The 19,738-nt window shown below is 46.1% G+C and overlaps 2 protein-coding genes across 5 annotated transcripts in view; both read left to right on the plus strand.

The window, feature by feature from the left end:
• LOC117042416 (pre-B-cell leukemia transcription factor 2-like) overlaps positions 1 to 341 on the plus strand; it is a 28,776-nt gene extending 28,435 nt beyond the window's left edge. The window contains 1 exon segment of the mRNA XM_033141963.1: positions 298 to 341. Within this exon segment, the coding sequence (XP_032997854.1) occupies positions 298 to 341 (44 nt within the window).
• A 384-nt stretch (positions 342 to 725) lies between these two features.
• Positions 726 to 19,738, plus strand: part of LOC117042747 (pre-B-cell leukemia transcription factor 2) — a 41,805-nt gene continuing 22,792 nt past the window's right edge. The window contains exons 1-2 of one of the 4 annotated variants that reach the window (XM_033142383.1): positions 726 to 1,220; positions 3,560 to 3,633. In XM_033142383.1, the coding sequence (XP_032998274.1) occupies positions 1,015 to 1,220; positions 3,560 to 3,633 (280 nt within the window). In that variant the 5' untranslated portion in view covers positions 726 to 1,014. Of the gene's footprint in view, positions 1,221 to 3,547; positions 3,634 to 19,738 lie in introns of all 4 variants that reach the window. The other 3 variants (XM_033142380.1, XM_033142381.1, XM_033142382.1) reach the window with 3 other exon arrangements.

The raw sequence follows: 19,738 nt of genomic DNA on the forward strand, positions 1-19,738 counted from the left end.
CCCAACATCAGGGTCTTTTCCAGGGAGTCTTCTCTTCTCATGGGTGTGCCAAAGTACTGGAGCCCTCAACTTCAGGATCTGTCCTTCTAGTGAGCACTCAGGGCTGATTTCCTTGAGAATGGATAGGTTTGATCTTCTTGCAGTCCATGGGACTCTCAAGATGTCTCCTCCCAGCACCATAATCAAAAGCCATCAATTCTTCGGCGATCAGCCCAGGAGTCTTGGGGGGTCATAAATGTACTTTAAGCATTCTGTGCATAAGCCATTACCATCCATCCATCCCTTCTTTCTCTCCAGCTCATAACTCCAAGGCTGCAGCAAGTTTCGATCCAGCTGCATAGTCCTATATTGTAGAGGTTGGACTAATTGACCCGGAGGACCCTTTTCCAACTCCATGATATCATATTCTAATCTTCAGCAGCAGAGGAAGGAAGCGGCTGGCTTCTTGCGCTTTCTCGCTGCCCGCTCCAGGTTCTTTTCTCCAGCGGGCCGGACTGGGGGCAGCAAAGAAGAAGGACGAGAGAGAGAGCGCTGTTCTCTATACAGTACCATAAATGTATTCTTTATACACACAGCAGCGCTAGCTTGGAAAAGGAGGGGAGGCGCAAGAAGAAAGGAGAAGGAGGAGGGAGGTAAGCCCAGAGAGAGCTGCTCTCGCCTCCTCCACCTCCTCCTCCTTTTTCCTCCTCTTCCCTCCCTCTTTCCAGCTCCTCCTCCTCCTCCTCCTCCTCCTCCTCCTCCAGCCCTTGTGTGGGACTCCATTTTCCCAGCCCCAAAGTCTCCAAGGGAAGGGTGCCGTGGGAGCGCGCAGCCAAGATGGAATAATAGAGATCTCTAGATCTGCATATAGCTATCTATAGATCTAGATATCTATACAAAACCCAGCCGTGCCTCCACGACGTCGCCCGGGCGCCTCCGGATTTGGGCAGCGTTAGGATCGGCGTCTTTGTGTGCGCGCTCGCTCGCGCTCGGCTGGACAGTTTTCGCCTTGGTGGCTTTTTGCGCCCCCGCGGAATGGATGACCAAGGGAGGCTGATCCAAGCTCGGGGGCCCGTGGGGCTCCCGGGCCATCCCGCTGTGCCGGGGGTCCCCAGCATGACCCCCCACTCCCTCCACGAGCCCCCCTCGGATAACGGCGAGCCGCGCAAGCAAGACATCGGCGACATCCTGCAACAGATCATGACCATCACCGACCAAAGCTTGGACGAGGCGCAGGCAAAGTTGGTTACCCTCTCGCCATTCCGGGGCGGACGGGCTGGTGGGGAGAGGAGGGTGCTGGAAAGTTGCCTTGGAGGGTTTCTCCCTTTGTGTGGCGGGGAGTAGTTTGGGATGCAAGTTGTGGGACCCGAGACCTGGGGGCCGTGGGGTGGCCCGCGCTTTCCAGCGGAGTTTGGTGGTGCCGGATCTCGGGGGCGCATGTTGTGCGCCGAAGAGGAGCCTTGGGTGGAAACTTGGAAGTTCAAGGTTTCGGGTGGAGGTGCTCCAGTTTTATTGGGGTATTCTCCCAAATCCGGATTTGGGAGTTGGGAAGCTGGATTGGGCATGAACTGAACGTGGAGGTGGGGTTATTTTGGGGGAACTTGATGGGGAAGAAAGATGAGGTTGTTAAGAATGGATTCCCTTGTTGGGGGGAACTTGAGTGGAGCCTCTTCAGAAAGAAGGAGAGCCTGAGGCCTGGAAGTCTGGAGCAAGTTGGCTCTTGTTTTTGTTGGGTGGAGAAGTTGGGAAGGAGAGGTTCGGATTTCTGGGGAGCCAGGTTGGATTACAGAGAGGGTTGCTGGGGCCTGTTCCATTTGGGACTTGGGCCATTTTAGGTTAACTGAACTTGCTCTCTGGGGTTTGTAACTTGTTGTGGGGCGTACATATGCACAGGATGCTGTTGCTGGTGAACTGGTTTGGGAGGGGTGGTTGGTGTGGAATCCCAGCGTAAATAATAGGGGGATCTGGAATTTGGTTGAAGAGAGAGATTACGGGGATTGCTGCTCAAATTATTCCTGTGGCCATACCTTCTGCTTAAACCGCTAGACCTTGCTTCCCTTCCAGATGTTTTAGTAGCTTGGCTTTTCACTCCCTGCCTGTTCACTTAGCCAAGCCACCAGATTTTCACATTTGGTTCAGGGGTATCCCAAACCCCAGAGGTTGGTGTTTTAGAGGGTCTCTGTTGTGTAGTTAAATATATTAACAGTTAAATTTTTGATTATATTTGGTGATACGTGCTGATCTGGAGGGAGCAAATAAATACCAACTGTACTTGCAGATAAAACTCTTTGAAGGGTCTCATGCTGAAGTTATGACTTTTGTCTAACTTTGAATAATAAGTTTGTGTGGCTGCTGTATTTTTATTTATTCATTTTAAAAAAAGACTTTATATATACTGTGGGCCAATCTTTAGATTAGAGGCAATATTATTGGTCGGATGGTTTCTGTTTGACAGAACGATTGCCAAAGTTTGGTTTCAGATATGCATTTGTGTGTGGAGTGGTTTGTATCAAAAGGTCTGGACATCCAAATTTTTGGGAGGTTCCCACCTCTTTGCTGGGAATTGGCACTGTGTTTGTGAGAGAATGCAAGACCGGTGTGGTTAAGGGTTGTGAAGTGGCTGTTGGGAAGAGAAGTATTTTATACTGAGAAAGTTAAAATCCTCAAGGGTGTCTTTTTATTTCCTATGATCTGTGCAGCTATGGATTAAATCCAGTGTGAGGTGAATTGTAGATATCAAGGTCTGGCGGGGAGATTTTCTGTGCTGAATTCTTGGTTTGTGGAAGTTGTAGCATTATAGAGAGAAAAGGGCTCTCAGGACACTGTGTTAGTCTGAACTTGGAGAGTTGTGTTTTGAGGGGAGAATTGTGAGTTTGTATGATGGTCTAAATACCGAGTTCTGTTTGGGGCAGGGGAACAAAATAATTTGAAGATTACTTTTCTGAATAAGTGCTTGTGTGCTTTGATTGTCCAGTATGTTCCAGGTTTTATTCAATTTCTGAGTTGCAAAACCCGAGTACAGTGAACTGAGTTATTGTTTAGAAATGGGGAGAACTATGCAACCAAAAGAATGTCAAAAGGCTGCAATTATATATCAGAAGAAAGTGTTTGAAATTTGTTTTATACAGCATAAAATGGATTTTAAAAGATGAGAGATGGAGGAATCAAAGCAATGCAAAAATGTAATTCCAGTGAAGGGTAAACAGGGATCATTCCTTAAGATCCCCCCCCCCTTTTGTCTACCTTCCCTAACTTGACCAAACTTTGCCCATTTTACCGTACCTGAACACCCCTCCACATTCTTAGAAACAATTCAGCAACTGAAGGAAATATATTTTATTATTTGGGCTGTTCAGGTGCTGGAATTATACTGGGAATTACTCGGGGCGTAGAGGGGACTCCATTATATACTGTGAATAAAGGAGGATTGATTGGTTTATTCGCCAGGCTCAGGCCTGCGAGCTATTGTGGAAATGGATAGAGGCTTCCTTTCTCTTCATGACAACTCCAAATCCAGTCTTTCCTCCCCTCAAAAAACCACCGGCTTTATCTGCTCTCTCCCCCACTGTTTAAACTGCAGGAAACATGCCCTGAATTGTCACCGCATGAAGCCAGCTCTCTTCACCGTCCTCTGCGAAATCAAAGAAAAGACAGGTAAGGTATTGTTTGGGCTCCGGGTTTGAGAGGGGCGGCTGTATGTTGTTGTTGTTCAAATACACACACACATATTTGTCAACCTGTTACCAACCCCCCCCCAACAACCCACTATATTGTAGAGCGAAGAAAAAGAGGGATTGGAATGGGGATTATGGGGAGTCTGTGGTAGAGAGGAAGAAGGCAGAAGAGCCGGTGTTTTCCCTCCAGAGGTTTTTGCCAGAGGCCTGTCGTCTCCCGCGCCATCTTGACGCCGCGTCTGAAATTTCTTTTTCCGCCTGCTTGGTTTTCTTTGTAGCAACTTTGCCCCACCACCTGCCCCCTCCCTCTGCCTCCGCCAGCCGCTGTTTGACCGTGGTGTATTTTTTTGTGTGCAAGGATGGAAATGTCCCCCTATCTCTCTCCCCCCCCAACACCCCGTGTGTGCTCACACTGCCTCACTTGTAATGGGGGTCGCTTAGTCCATAAAGGGGTCTCTGGTAGCATCAGGATCTTTTTGTCCACAGAAATAAATGCCACCCTCCTGTTCATCCCTGCCTTTTCCTCCCTTCACTGTTGTGTTCCCCACAATTCTCCCTTGCTTTGGGATGCTCCCTTGTGTTTCTGCATGAGAGAGGCAGGGAGGAGAAACTGGAGTTTCCTGCCGGCTCCTTGGGAGTTGTGCTGTGCGCAGATTAAAAAGTGAAAAGAACCCAGCAGCCCAAGCCTTAAAAGGATTAGTGAAAAGGAGAGAGTGAGAGTGAGGTGTGTGTGGTGTGTGTGTTGGGATTGTCATTAAAGTTCATCCAGTCTTAAGCTGCCGGGATTTGGGCCACACGTCTCCCTGTCTTTAGGGCCTCGGGTTGGTTCTGCACGTTTATTTAAACTGCTTAAATCCCACTCAAGTCAATAGGAGCTCAGAGGCCTCGCTGGGAGTGGGATTGCAGCCAGAAAAGCATTAAGATGGATTCTGGAAACGCTAATCTATGTTTTAGAGAGTGAGTGGGAATACTTTTTGTTTTGTTTTGTTTTGTTTTGCTCAAACGTGAGCTCTAAATTGCTGATCTTCCAACTGGTGGGTTGGAATTCTCAAGCGGATCATGCACTCGGGGATAAGTTTTGTACACCAGTGGTGCGCCCTCCCATTTTCGTTCCTTCTGTAAGCAGCTGCTTTAGGGTGGGTTTGTTGAGTTTTTTTAAAAGAAGGTAAAGGTCATAGATGGGAGGGAGACATGCAGGAAAATATTAACAGCGAGTCCCATTTCTTTGCATTTCGGGATCCGAAAGTTTTAAAAAAACGATGGCGAAAGCTTTGGGACTGAATGTTTTGGCATGTGTTTAATAAATGTCTTCTCGGTCGGCTTCGTGCTCTCTAGCAGGCCCCACCTACCCATGACATGTGACCTACAGAAGGTTGCCGAGAAAAGAATTTGGCCCTCCGTTTGAAAAAGTTGTCCTGCCTTTGAAGTGGTCCCTAGTTTGGGCAAGCAGTCACAGCCGAGTCCTGTGCAAGTTTGCTCAGACATCATCTCCACAAAATTCAGTGGGGCTTGTGCAGACAATTGGAGCCTGTGCGTGCTTCCTTGTGAGGGAGCCCCACGGAGTACATTGGCATTTGATTCTGAATAAACGTGCAGAAGGTTCCAGCTTTTGGTTTGTTTGCTTCCTTCCCTGCAGCGTTCTCCATCTGCTGGTCCACTCCTGATATCGCTGGGCTGCATCTCCCCATTTCCCCTGACCTTTGGCCTTGCTCACTTGGGCTGATGGGCGTTGGAGTCCAATCATATTTGAAGTGTCGCATGTTGGGGAAAACGCCTTGTGGTTTCCATATGAGATGGATGTTTTGCTCCTGCAACATCACCCAAAGCAGAGATGCTGGGTGGAAGCTTGCAATTTAAAAGGCTGCTTATGAAACATGAGCGCTGCGATCTGTTGTAAGAAGGGAAAAGGCATCGTTTTGTTTGTAAACTAATGCATGGCGTCGAGAAAATGGATGAGAAGTTTATCTTCTCCTGCTCTCCTACTACCAGAGGGTTAATTGCAATTTTCAATGTTCTTCTGAAGATGATTGACAGAAGATTTGGGGAAGATCCGTACCATACCTTTAAAACATGCCCACACACATTCAAATCACATAACTCCACCTGCCTCACACCCAGGTGTGGGTGACACCTGGCTTGAGAGCAGTACATGTGAAAAGGATCTAGGAGTCTTGGTAGACCATAAACTTGACATGAGTCAACAGTGTGATGTAGCAGCTTAAAAAGCCAATGCAATTCTGGGCTGCATCAATAGGAGTATAGCATCTAGATCAAGAGAAGTAATAGTACCACTGTATTCCGCTCTGGTCAGACCTCACCTGGAATACTGTGTCCAGTTCTGGGCACCACAGTTCAAGAAGGATACTGACAAGCTGGAACGTGTCCAGAGGAGGGCAACCAAATTGGTCAAAGGCCTGAAAACGATGCCTTATGAGGAATGGCTTAGAGAGCTGGGTATGTTTAGCCTGGAGAAGAGAAGGTTAAGGGGTGATATGATAGCCATGTTCAAATATAAAAGGATGTCATATAGAGGAGGGGAAAGGTTGTTTTCTGCTGCTCCAGAGAAGCGGACAAGGGCAATGGATTCAAACTACAAGAAAGAAGATTCCACCTAAACATTAGGAAGAACTTCCTGACAGTAAGAGCTGTTTGACAGTGGAATTTGCTGCCAAGGCGTGTGGTGGAGTCTCCTTCTTTGGAGGTCTTTAAGCGGAGGCTTGACAGCCATCTGTCAGGAATGCTTTGATGGTGTTTCCTGCTTGGCAGGGGGTTGGACTGGATGGCCCTTGTGGTCTCTTCCAACTCTATGATTCTATGAAATCCTGGGAACTGCAACTTCCTCTTGTGCAGCTCCCAGCACCCTTGACAATACATAGTCCCCAGGATTCTTTGGGGGCAATTTGTGTGCTCTGAATATGTGTCGGGTGTACTTTATGGTGTGGATCTGCCCTCAAGAACAAAGGGGAAGTACAGGGCATGTAGTGAAACTATGGGATTCTCTGCCATAAAATGGTGACAAAGGCCACTGGCCTAGACGGCTTTACATTTAAAAAATTGATAAGAACATAAGAGGAGCCAGTGCTGGCCCAAATACATTTCGGCACCTGGGGCGAACCACAAAATGGTGTCCCCTCCCTGCCAGGGAACAGGGGGGCAATAAATCCACATCGGGAGCAAGGGTGGGAGGAGACCAGCAGCGCCTCCTGTTGGCCACTGTAGAGGCAGCATTGAGGGCTGCCTCCCAGGTGTGTGCCATATCTGTCTGCTGGTGCGTCAGTCTCTGCCAGATGCTTCTCTTGGAAGCTGGATCTGCTGTCCTGTCAATCTTGCCGCCTGAGGCAGTCGCCTCACCTTGTCTTATAAGTGGGCCGGCGCTTAGAGGATGCCCTGTTGCAGGGGTCGACAAGCCTTACCTTGCCTGGGCCAGTTCACTGCTGCAGAGTCCCCCTGTGGGCTGGATTGCGGGCATGCGATTTCCGGCATCTGCGCAGGTGCAATTTTTGGTGTGTGTGCAGATGCAATTTCCGGTGCTGCAAAAGCGAGTCTCTGTGCCACACTCTGCCGGTTTAGCGCAGCACACGGGGACTCGCTGAGTGGCGGCTCGGTGGCTGGTAAAACGACCCCCGTGGGCCGCTTGTGGCCCATGGGCCTTAGGTTGCCAACCCCTGCCGTGTTGGGTTAGCCCAAGGGCCTGTTTGGTCCAGCCTTCTGTTCTCACAGCGGCCGACCAGATATCACAATGGGAAGCCCGCCAGAAGGACCTGAATGCAACAGAACTACTCTCCCCACCTGTGGTTTGCATCAACTGGTATTCAGAGGCATATGATCCCGAGGAAGATGTATCCATGGTAACAAGAAATAATGGTTATATCCTACCTCTGGTTTTCAGATGCGTTATGCCTCTGAACTACCAGTTGCTGGGAAAAGAACAGCGAGAGAGGGCTACTGCCCCGGCTGTGTGCTTCTCTGAGGCAAATGGTGGGCCAGAAGGACCACCTGCCCTTGTACCAATCTTCCTGTACCTTAAGAACTGTTCCAGAGGCCTTGCTCAGGTGCCTGACAGCTAAGGTGGTCTGTCTGGTGATGTGGAGCAGGGCCTTATTGGCGATGGCCCCACACTTAAAGAAATCAGTTGCCTGGGAGGACAGGTTGGCTCCTTCCCTTGACATCTTTAAGTGGTCCTTGAAAACCTGCAAACTGGACTGCAGAGATAGCGCTCTAAATTGCAGGTAGTATGATGTTTATTTTTTTGCCTGCGATGTGGGTTCCCCGTACAGATTTGAATTAGGAAAATGTTCCTATGATATTGGGGTAAATGTGCACTGGAATTTTTTTCAGGATGCGTTGGGAAATATTTTCTGATGTGCTAGAGTGAACGAATTGCGCACGTTTAAAAACTTGGAAGCTGCCGGGTTATATTTATTTGAAGTTTGTGTCCGTTCGTTGTTACTTAAGAAATGGGGGGGGGGGAGCGCTGCTTGATGGGCTAGAATATTACGAAATAGGTTTGGTTTGCTATATGTTTTGAAACTATTCTCCTTGGTGGCTTTTGTTATTTAGCACATCTTTGTGAAGAATGTCTTCTTAAAGTGGCTTATAAATCTATTAAACTTTAAATTGGGGTAGGATCTGGATGCTAAAATAGGTGGGCCTTTGGTCTGATCCACCAGGGGTCTTTTGATACCAGTTAGATCTATATCTATCTTGCATAAGGGGAGGTCCTGCAGATAATGCTTCATTGAGGAAGCCAAAATTTCCAGCTGCATTAATGGAGGGCGGTAGTGAGGCCTACGTTGGAAAAAGCCTGTTGTGGGTCCTTTCGGGTTATACAATTATAAACAGATTTAAGAATCTTCTTCCTACGTAAGGCAATGTAGCTAAACACCTCAGGCATTCTCATAAATCAGGGGCTGTCAAACTTTTTTGTGGGGGGTGTGTGTGTGACTTGTGGGCACATTTGTATTTTTTGAGTAAGGGCCATGGATGCAACCCCCTCTGTTCCCTTTTCTTGCGAACTGGAGAGACAGAAAAAGAGAGGGTGTGAATGCTTTTCCATGGGAGCCAGTAGAAGTAATCTGACCTTGCAAAGCACCTAAAGGGGAAAGAGGAAGTGGGGGAGAGCGTTGCTTTTTCAACTTCCTCCTTCAGCTCTATGTAATTTTCCCAGGAGAAAAGAGGGCAATAGGTGTGCATATACAGGTGCTCAGAAGCTTTGTCGATTCCAGGAGAAGACCTTAAGGGTCCCATATTGGCAACCTCTGGTGTAAACGTTGGGCCACAGAGGCCCTGCGCGCAGACCTGTTAGTAAATTCACGAGACAGGGTCTTTTTTGGTGGTGGCCCCAGGGTGGAGTTGATTTAAATCAAATTGATTTAAATCATGATTTAAATCACTAGTCAGTAAGACTTGATTAAATCATTTTTTTACAGAAAGACTCATCCTTGCTGGTATCATCTTAATATTTACAACCAGAGGAAGGTTTCGTTTTGGAATAATAATTTTCAGAGTAGTTTTTACAGTTTATAAAAAATTACAGATTTGATTATACTATTAGAAATACATAGACAGGTAATTATGAAATTATTGTGAGGCTTAATAAGTTAACTGTTGATATTTGGACAACTTTTCTGCTGTATTTCATTGAAGGGAGAAAAATAATCATTTCCGTAATAACAATTTAAACAATTTATTTAACTGAAACAATAACATTATAGCATATGTATCCATGTCTGATAACTGATGTGGTTAAATAATTGGGGGGTGGGGGGGAATACAGACTGGAGTTTTAGCACACATGAGAAACTTAAAACAAATCCTTATTTCTGATGAACAGCCTTTGGACTATTGTTGTTGTTGTTCAGTCGTTCAGATCGTGTCCGACTCTTCGTGACCCCATGGACCAGAGCACGCCAGGCACGCCTATCCTTCACTGCCTCTCACAGTTTGGCCAAACTCATGTTAGTAGCTTCGAGAACACTGTCCAACCATCTCATCCTCTGTCGTCCCCTTCTCCTTGTGCCCTCCATCTTTCCCAACATCAGGGTCTTTCTAGGGAGTCTTCTCTTCTCACGAGGTGGCCAAAGTACTGGAGCCTCAACTTTAGGATCTGTCCTTCTAGCGAGCACTCAGGGCTGATTTCTTTGAGAATGGATAGGTTTGATCTTCTTGCAGTCCATGGGACTCTCAAGAGTCTCCTCCAGCACCATAATTCAAAAGCATCAATTCTTCGGCGATCAGCCTTCTTGATGGTCCAGCTCTCACTTCCGTACATTACTACTGGGGAAAACCATAGCTTTAACTATACGGACCTTTGTCGGCAAGGTGATGTCTTTGCTTTTAAGATGCTGTCTAGGTTTGTCATTGCTTTTCTCCCAAGAAGCAGGCGTCTTCTAATTTCGTGACTGCTGTCACCATCTGCAGTGATCATGGAACCCAAGAAAGTGAAATCTCTCACTGCCTCCATTTCTTCCCCTTCTATTTGCCAGGAGGTGATGGGACCAGTGGCCATGATCTTAGTTTTTTTGATGTTGAGCTTCAGACCATATTTTGCGCTCTCCTCTTTCACCCTCATTAAAAGGTTCTTTAATCCCTCCTCACTTTCTGCCATCAAGGTAGTATCATCAGCATATCTGAGGTTGTTGATATTTTTTCCGGCAATCTTAATTCCGGTTTGGGATTCATCCATTCCAGCCTTTCGCATGATGAATTCTGCATATAAGTTAAATAAGCAGGGAGACAATATACAGCCTTGTCGTACTCCTTTCCCAATTTTGAACCAATCAGTTGTTCCATATCCAGTTCTAACTGTAGCTTCTTGTCCCACATAGAGATTTCTCAGGAGACAAATGAGGTGATCCGGCACTCCCATTTCTTTAAGAACTTGCCATAGTTTGCTGTGGTCGACACAGTCAAATGCTTTTGTGTAGTCAATGAAGCAGAAGTAGATGTTTTTCTGGAACTCTCTGGCTTTCTCCATAATCCAGCTTAAATAGAAAACTATCTTTAGAAAGATTTTTCCTCCAAAAGCATTTTATTTAAAAAAATCCAATTTAAATAAAAGATTGATTTAAATAAAAATATCTATTTAAATTTTAAAAATCAATTTTTTAAAAAAAATAGTTGTTGATTTTTATTCACCCTGGTGGCTCCTCATCTACAGTTGTACCTTGGGTTACAGATGCTTCAGGTTACAGACGCTTCAGGTTACAGACTTCGCAAACCCAGAAATAGTACCTCGGGTTAAGAACTTTGCTTCAGGATGAGAACAGAAATCGCGTGGCAGTGGCAGTGGGAGGCCCCATTAGCTAACGTGATGCTTCAGGTTAAGAACAGTTTCAGGTTAAGAACGGACCTCCAGAATGAATTAAGTTCTTAACCCGAGGTCCTACTGTATTGGACTCCTTCCCTGGCAGATGACACAGTTTCGCCCTATCCATATAGTTGGGCCTTGGAGAAATTCCCATTTCAATCTGCCTTTGTTTAGGTAGCTGGTATGGTTTAAACTTGCTTGTGTTTGCAAGATGGATTATGTACCGCATGCAGACTGTATATGACGGATGCAAGCAGCCTAGCATTACAATAGATACTCTTTTTTGTCTTTATGTTATTCTGCTAACCTTTTGGCTTTTGGAAAAATCCTTATTTCTATGTGGTTTTAAAGGTCAGGTTGGTAATGCTGCCGTAATTGCAAGCTGCTCTGAAAGGGCTTTGGTCCTGAAAATCAGCAAAAAATAATAATCCATATTTTGAAATTGATTTTCTGCATCCTATCTCAATCTGGACCATAACTGTACATGGGGATCAAGACTGCTCTGGTAGTTGCAGCCGTTTGTGAGGTTTCACCTCTTCCAGCTAGTTGCACCTCTTTCTAGATAACGGGGGGGGCATTGCTGCTGTGATGCACACACTGGTAGTTTCTCGGCTTGATTACTGTAATCAGTTGCATGGGGGGCTTGCCTTGAAGACAGTCTGGGAACTGAAGTTGGTGTCGAAAGCATTTCATTGGCTGTTGGAATCATAGAATTATGGGGTGCGAAGGGACCCCCTCCCCAAGGGAGGAATGTACTATACCAGTTTTATCAGGGTGATTCGTAGAGTTGGAAGGGACACCAATGGTCATCTAGTCCAACCCCCTGCAATGCAGGAATAGATGCCCTGGCATATTTGACTGAGCACCTTCTCCCGTATGCCCCCCCCCCTCCAAAAAGAGATTTAAACCAAGTAGAGATGTCCTGTTGAGGCTGTCACCAAAATCATGGCTATTCTTCGCCAGGAGCAGTGTTTTCTGGCTAGAATCACGGAATTGTTGAGTTGGAAGGGACCATGAGGGTCATCTAGTCCAACCCCCCCAACACACAATTGAGGAGTCTTCATTCCTGCTTAGTGGAATCCTTGCTCCTCATGTGAAACGTCTTCATAACTTTTTGGCCCCTTTAGGATGAGATGCCGAGCAAGAGATAGTATTCTTCTTGACTTAGCAAAGTAGGATTAATTACAGGGTCATTTTCTGGTTGTTTTACAACTCGAATGAAGTGGCTGGCGTTGTTGCGGTTTCAACGTTTTTGCTGCAAGCCACTTAAAAGTCTAGAAGTGGCACTGAAATAACGCTAATTGTACAAAGGGTGTGTATGCATGCCAAGTCTTGCCATTTTTTAATTATTCTCCCCTCCCACTGGCTGCCTCACCGCATTTGCACGGGTGTTTTGTTTAGTTTTTGAACCTTTGCCCTGCCCTACCTGGAACCTTCGGGGAGGCTTAGAGCTGCGCCCCTCCCTGACCGCCAAAGGCAAAACGTCATTCCCACAAGATCCAGGGCAAGGTATGTTCTCTATGCTTAAAAAAACAAATCCTCGCAAAAAAGTTTTAATTACATACCAAAAAGAAAGAAAGAAAGAAAGAAAAAAGGCTGAGTTGATGCAGATGTTCATAATTTGCTCATTTTGCATAATTAATCCTGCTTTGGTTTGGCAAGGAGAAGGGGGATGTTATGGAATGCACTGGCATTCTTCTGACAATCGCTTGAAAGGCTAATAGGCCACACCTGTCTCTAGTCTCTAAAACCTCTGGCTCACATTGCTCATATTATTTAAGGGAACCTTGCAGTTAAGCACTGGCCTGGTTACCACAGACACATGCATGGAAGCAAGTGTGTAGACTGGCAGAGGAGAGACAGAAATGTCTGTTCTTTTCCTGTCCCCAGCACAGAAACCGGAGTGAGCTGCTGGAGCAGGGGTGAAGATCTTTGGCTCCGGGAACAGCCTGCTTGTCAATCATGTGACATCATAATGACATCATGCCGGGCACTCGTAAACCATAATGCAAGGGGCGTTGCCAGCCCTGCGCTTGGTACTGCAGGAAAGTGTCCTGCAAGTCGATGCTACAAAAAACCTGGAGCTGCTTGCTTTGGCTGTGTGGACCTGTGCTTAGCAAACAACAGACATGCACAGCCAAACCGAGCGGGATTTAATCCATGCTCGTCAGGTGATTTGGCTGTGAGCGCCTGCTCGCTGCCGGAAACTTGCCTGTGCAGCTCAAAATTGGACCTCCCCCTCCCACCCAGCAGCTGATGTCATGAGTGATGACAGCTGATTGACAGGTGGGTAGGGTTGGGGGACATGGCCTTTGCAGGCCAAAATGGTGGGCCAAAAGCTTCCCATCCCTGTTTCGGAAGAAAAAATCTCCCACCTGCACAATGAACAAGTGGGAAGGAGCTCTCTGGCCGCCATCTGCAGGTCTTCAGTAGGCTAGTAAACATTTTTATAGGCTAGTAACTTTTAGTGCCTTATGTCCCAGGCTGCTTTTTGTGCATCTTCATAACCATGAGGTCCAGAAACTTGCTTTTGCTTGTTGCCTTTTTGAGCGCAGAGTTGTGCAGTCCTGGAAATGGGGGAGAATGTCATCAGGCCTTCCCCTAGCTCTGAGACAAGCCGCAGTCGCAGTCCAGCTTTGGGTGTGGGCAGGCAAGCTGAGCGATAGATGTGGTCACAGACGGGGCTGCAAATGAAGAAGAGAGTTCAAGGCAGGCGGGAGGTCAGATTCCAAGGCGGCAATAAAGGCTTGGAGCGGCCAGAAGCAGATGTGAGGCCAAAGGCAGGTAGAGGGATTTACTGGGCCTGGTACACCCTCGCTGGCATCGAGAGTCGACGGGCACTATTCAAGCTGGGAAGGTCCGCATCCACAAAGGACACCCTTTTCCTTAAGGCCTGGTCTCCTAGGGAGCAGGGGTGCAGGAAGGTAAGGCACTGAAACCTGTCTGTTGGTGGTGGTGGTGCCTGAGAGTGGGTCTGTACAGCAGCTGCATCTACCTCAGCATGTTTCTGCTCCAAACTGGGAGCATCAACACAAGCACTCAGCCCACCAGGGAAGTGTACAGAAGTTTTGTACCGAAGAGCAATAAATATACTAGTTTTGTACAGGAGTGCAGCCTTTCGTTCTGAGTCAGGGGAAACCCATCCCTTCCTGTCCACATCAGAAGCTGGCTGTGCCCTGTGCTGATTGGCTGGCCCCTACAATGTCACTTCTTCACCTCCACATCACCTGTCCTGGCCAGTTTTAAAGCTATTTCTAAAAAGCAGGTTGTGTGTGTCTTATGTGTAATACAATGTTTATTTTATCTCATGGCCCACCCCGAGATAATTTGGATGAAGGGCGGTATAGAAATTTAACGAATAATTATTTCTCATCAAAAAACATTATTTTATTTTATTTTTTAAAAAAATTATTCCATAATTTTAATTTGCAAAAAATAAGAAAAATCAAGTTAACAAATGTCAAATGAATAAATATCTTATCCGGCCATTTACCCAAACCTATTCAAACCTGTACAGAAATTTAATAAAATTACATACAATATTATTTGGTTATTTGTGTCTTGCTTTAACCCTTCTAGACCGATTACATTTTACCCAAACCTTTTTAACTGTCATCAAAAAACATTTAAAAGTGATCCCATACCGATGCACGTCAGATGTGGCGAGCCTCTGGGCTCCCGGATGTTTACTGAACTACAACTCCCATCTTCCCTGATCATTGGCTTTCCTTCTTGCGGCTGATGGGGGTTGTAGTTTGGCAACATCAGGGAGGACCAAAGGCTCCCTAGTCCTGATCTGCATGAGTGTTGGTGGTACTTTTTTAAAATTTAAGAAAAGCATGTGGTTTGCCCACCTAAAGATTTAGGGTGCATAGATGGAATAGGGCAGGGGTGTCCAACAGGTTGATCGTGACCTACTGGTTGATCGTGGGGGTTCCCCAATAATAATAAAAATAAAAAAGAACTTTGACACTTCCTAAAAAAAGCTCAACAACTTTTGTCAATCCAATGGGTAGATCGCTGCCAGTTTTTTATAGTGGGAGTAGACCACAGTCTCTTGTAAATTGGACATCCCTGGAATAGGGGAATATAAGAAACTTGCTTCATTCTGAGTCCGACCATCGACTCCCCCAGGTCAGTATTTTCTGCACTGACTGGAAGCAGCTGTGCATGATTTCAGGCAGGGGGCGTTTCCCCATCCCCTGTTACCTGGAGATGCCAAGGAATTGAACCTGGGCCTTCAGCATGGGGCGCAGTACATAGCTGTCAAATTTTCCCTTTTCTTGCAAGGAATCCTCTTCGGAATAAGGGAATTTCCCTTTATAAAAAGGGAAAAGTTGACAGCTATGGGCACAGATGCTTCTCCGCTGAGCTGCAGCCCTTCCCCAAAAGACATAAATTAGAAACTACATAGGCTTCCGGCGGCTGACGCCATTATGGGTGGTCGTGGGATGCTTCGGCTGCGAAGCACCCAGTTCATCCCGGGGGTCAGGAGCCCTGCAGCCGCATAGCGGGGCTCCGGTTGGGGTGCGGGAAGAGCGTCCCGCACCCTGGGCTCCCCGGCTGTGCCCGTTGTGGCTCCGAACCCTTCCCTCGCTCCCCCTGTAAAGGGGGAGTGGGGGTGAAGGGACGACGAGCCGGGCTATAGGGGACATGCCCCAACCGGGATGTAAATGCGGTGACAAAGCCTGTGATGAGCGTCTAAGTTCTACCTGTTTTCAAGGAGCTGATAAGAACCCAGAGGCTGTGAGTAATTGATTGACTCTTTGTATTCTTGGAACGATCTGGGGGAAAGAAGAAAGGCAGCCCGCCTCCCTCCCTTCGGGTGGTGAAAGAAATTAACTCTTTAAGTGACTGCTGCTACAACAATCAATAGAAAGTACTTGGAAATTGAAAACTGAGTCTGTTGAGATTTCCCTTCGGGGGTTAACTGGGGGAAAAATATCTCCACTTGAAGTTTTGGTCTTTATACTCCGGCCTCGGAGAAATGGCGGCGACTTGGTTTGTCGTGGGAAAAAATTGAAACAAAGGAAGGAAGAGACAGGAACTGAAATCTGATACTCACTCTCTCTCCTAAAATGCTGGACTTTGTGCTCGCACTGGCATCGAACTCTAGTTTAAAGGATGAGGAAATGCTCACTGTCTTGCAGATGGAATTGCTTAATCGGAAACTACAAGTTTTGAGTGGAATTATTCATAAAAAGGATTTACTTTCCACAGAGGAGGCTTTTCAAAAGTTTTACACAATGGAATCAAGCCTTGACAAAGAGCTGGGAGGGGTGCTTCAAGGATGGTCTGAAATGGCTGGGCAAATCCGGGAAAAGGAACCTGAAACGGGAAAATTTACAATATCCAGACTCCGAGGTGGCAGCTCGGGGACAAGGGACATGGAATTAAGATTTTTACAAGAAGAAGAAGAAAAAGGAACGGAGGAGCCCAGAATGGAGATGATGAGCACCCTGAGGCTCGATGCGGGGTTTGTTGTGGATGCTGCCTGGATCTGTGGACACTCAGAGGAAGACAATTGGAGATTTGGTTCTGGAGAAAGACAGAAAAAGACAATGGACAGAGGGGGAGTGGGTTGAAGTATTAAATGTATAATTTAAATGGTCTGCCATGGTATCCGAAATCGGAGTGTGAAGTCTGTTAATTACAAGTCTATTTTAAATAAGTAAGGAGATATTGCATTTTAAGTTAAAAGCAGCATGATAAAGGATAGAAGAAATAAGTTTAGCTATAAGAATATTTGGTTATGATTTAGGTTATAATGCAAAGATTAAGCATGTTTTCTTTTTTTCGTTAAGTAAAGTTAAATTTTTTTATAGAGAAAAGTTGTTAAGGAAATAGTATATTGATTTAAAACCGAAGGTGAATAGGCGGGGGAAGTCAAACGTCAAGATTTAGAAATAGAAATATTTTTTTTGTAAGGTATATAAATAAGAAGAAGAATCCTGACATTATGTGTATTTGTATTTGTTTTTGTATTTGTAGGTGTGGGGTTGGGTTTGTGTTATATTATGAAAATGCTAATAAATTTTGTTAAAATAAATAAATAAATTAGAAACTACATAAATTAGCTGCATTTCCCATGGCTGGAAAGAGCACCTGTTGCTTTCATTGCAAGGCCAGGCTTCCTCCACAGGAGGCAAAATGTGCCACGGCTCCTTTATTTTTAGAGATCCATATGCTTGCCTGCATCTGGAGGAGCTGCAGCGGCTTTCCTCACAGTATATACCATATTTTTCGCTACATAAGAAGCAACTGAACATAAGACACACCTAGTTTTTAGAGGAGGAAAGGGGAAAAGCCCTGGTTTTTTGAGGATCAGCTCAGATTTGTGCAGCTTTTTTGCAAAGGGGGGAAAGCAAAGATTTTTTTTGCAAAGGGGGGAAAGCAAAGCTTTTGCAAAGGGGGGAAAGCAAGAGGGAAAGCCCCATTTTTATGGGGTTCAACTCACATTTCTGCAGATTCTTAAGAGCCCTTTCTACAGTTTGCAGAAAGATAATCTAATCAGCCAGTTACATGTGGCTGGGGAAACAAACAGCCTCCCTCTGCAGGCACATTCAACAATGGAGGTCTGGGCAAGGGGGCGGGGCCCAGAGGGAGCTGGGAGTCTTATCTCTCTCCCGATCTCTTGCTGAGCAGGGTCCTTTCAACACCCCCTTCTCTTTCTTTCTTTAAAAAAAGCAGGATCTGCTTTTGGCCCCTGGGCAATTCGGCTCCAGGGACCACCATTTGCTCCATAAGACGCACAGACATTTCCCCTTACTTTTTACGTCTTATGGAGCAAAAAATACAGTACATGGGAATCTGTTGTTTCGTGGTGAATGTTGCTGTCTTGTCGGGGTCCGGGGCATCTTCACAGAAGCCGAGTTGGGCCCCTTGATAGTAAAAGAGACTTAGAAACGGGGCTGCCATCTGAATCTCCCATGATGCCACCCTCACCCCTGAGTTAACATTATATTAAAAATGGGAGCTTTTTAATAATAATAATAATAATAATAATAATAATAATAATAATTAAAGTTTTTATTAGGGTTTATAAAGAAAAATACAAGTATTAGTGGAGGTTTCTCAGGCCCAGCAGCACAGGCCTCAGGCCTTGTTTTGGCTGAGATTGGACAGGCCAGCTGCCCAAGGGTGAGAGGTGCCCATAAGTGGCTTTATATATTTATTTGTTTAGATCACATGTGAGGAAGCTTCAGCCTTCCAGGTGTTGCTGAACTACGACTCCCATCATCCCTTGTCCTGGACCATGCATGCTGGGGCTCATGAGAGGTGGAGTTCAGTAACCTCAGGAGAGCTTATCCTTGGAATGGAACCTTTTTGAACCTAGAAATCGTAGAATCGTAGGGTTGGAAGGGACCCTAGTCCGATGGAAGAAAATAGTACTGAGCTAACATGTACGCTACGACTGTCACAGCCCAAAAACGATTTTGAAACAAGGTAATATAGCTTAGTTGGTAGAACACAAAACTTATTCTCAGGGTCGTGGGTTCGAGCCCTACGTTGGGCAAGAGATTCCTGCATGGCAGGGGGTTGGACTAGATGACCCTCGGCATCCCTTCCAGTTCTACAATTCTGTGATTCCAATATATGTATATTTAACCCTGCAGACCAGGGAAGAGTGTCTTTCTGAAAGGAGGAATGGGATGGTGGAAGGCAGGATCCACAGACCCCTTTTGTTTTATGGTGGAGACTTTTTTAAAAAAACGGTTCAATCTTGAATGTGTTCAAGAGCGGCACTTTGGATCGTGCTGAATTTCGCTTGTTCCCACCCTTTATCTTTAGCCTGCGAAACCTGGCAGTTAAATTGGTGCCCTTGGCAGCTGCGGTTGTGAAATGGCGCCCTTGAGGAGATCTGGCAGCTGCAAAGGCTGTGCAAGTTGCAATAAAACAAAATAAATGCAAATTGGGCCTGTTTAAATCAACGCACCTCTTTTGATTTCACATAAAACAGGTCCTATAGGCCTGTAATTGGGAGAGTGTGGTCATGTGTGAATAATTTGGATGTCTGACATGAGAGGCCAGGCAGAAATAGGCATGGTGGGGATGGGGTAGGACGTAGTGCAGTTTAGCATTTATTTAGTTATTATTCCATTCCTATTCCCCGTTTTCTCCCAAGGAGCTCAAGGTGGTTTTCCCTCTGCCCCACTCCTTTTTTTGTCCACACAACAGTCCTGCGAGGCTGTGACAGGTAGAGCAGGGTTGTGGGTTCGAGCCCCACATTGGACAAAAGATTCCTGCATTGCAGGGGTTTGGACTTAGCTGACCCTCGTGGTCCCTTCAAACTCTTATGATTCTGTGAATTTGGAAAGGGGGAACTGCAGGCAAATGTTGCGGGGAAACAAGAAGCAAAAAGGGTTTTTTTGGGGGGGGGGGAAGGAGTTGAGATGGCAGCCTGACCTCTGCTTAAAAGCCTCCAAGGAAGCAGAATTGATTTATTACAAGGAGACGTTGTGAAAAGGCTGGGCTGGAGTGGCAAAGAGCTTAGGCTAGGGACTTGCTTGATAAAATTTAGTGCTTGGCCATTAACTCCCAGTTCAGATGGGCCTTTGGGGCTACATAAACTGTGGTCTGTGAAGCCAGGAATGAGCATTGGTGTGGAGAGAGCTCATTCCTCTCTTCCCCCTATCGCACTTGGCACAAAGATCCTGGCTTGTTTTTAAGCCAGAGTTCCCTGGTTCAGATGGAGGGGGGGGGGAGTGTTCAGCCCCGAGACTCTTTGGTTTGTGAAGCCTCCTAACAGTAATCTGAACTGTATAAACAGAATAAA

This window comes from Lacerta agilis, chromosome 2 (assembly GCF_009819535.1).
Source record: "Lacerta agilis isolate rLacAgi1 chromosome 2, rLacAgi1.pri, whole genome shotgun sequence".
NCBI lineage: Eukaryota > Metazoa > Chordata > Lepidosauria > Squamata > Lacertidae > Lacerta > Lacerta agilis.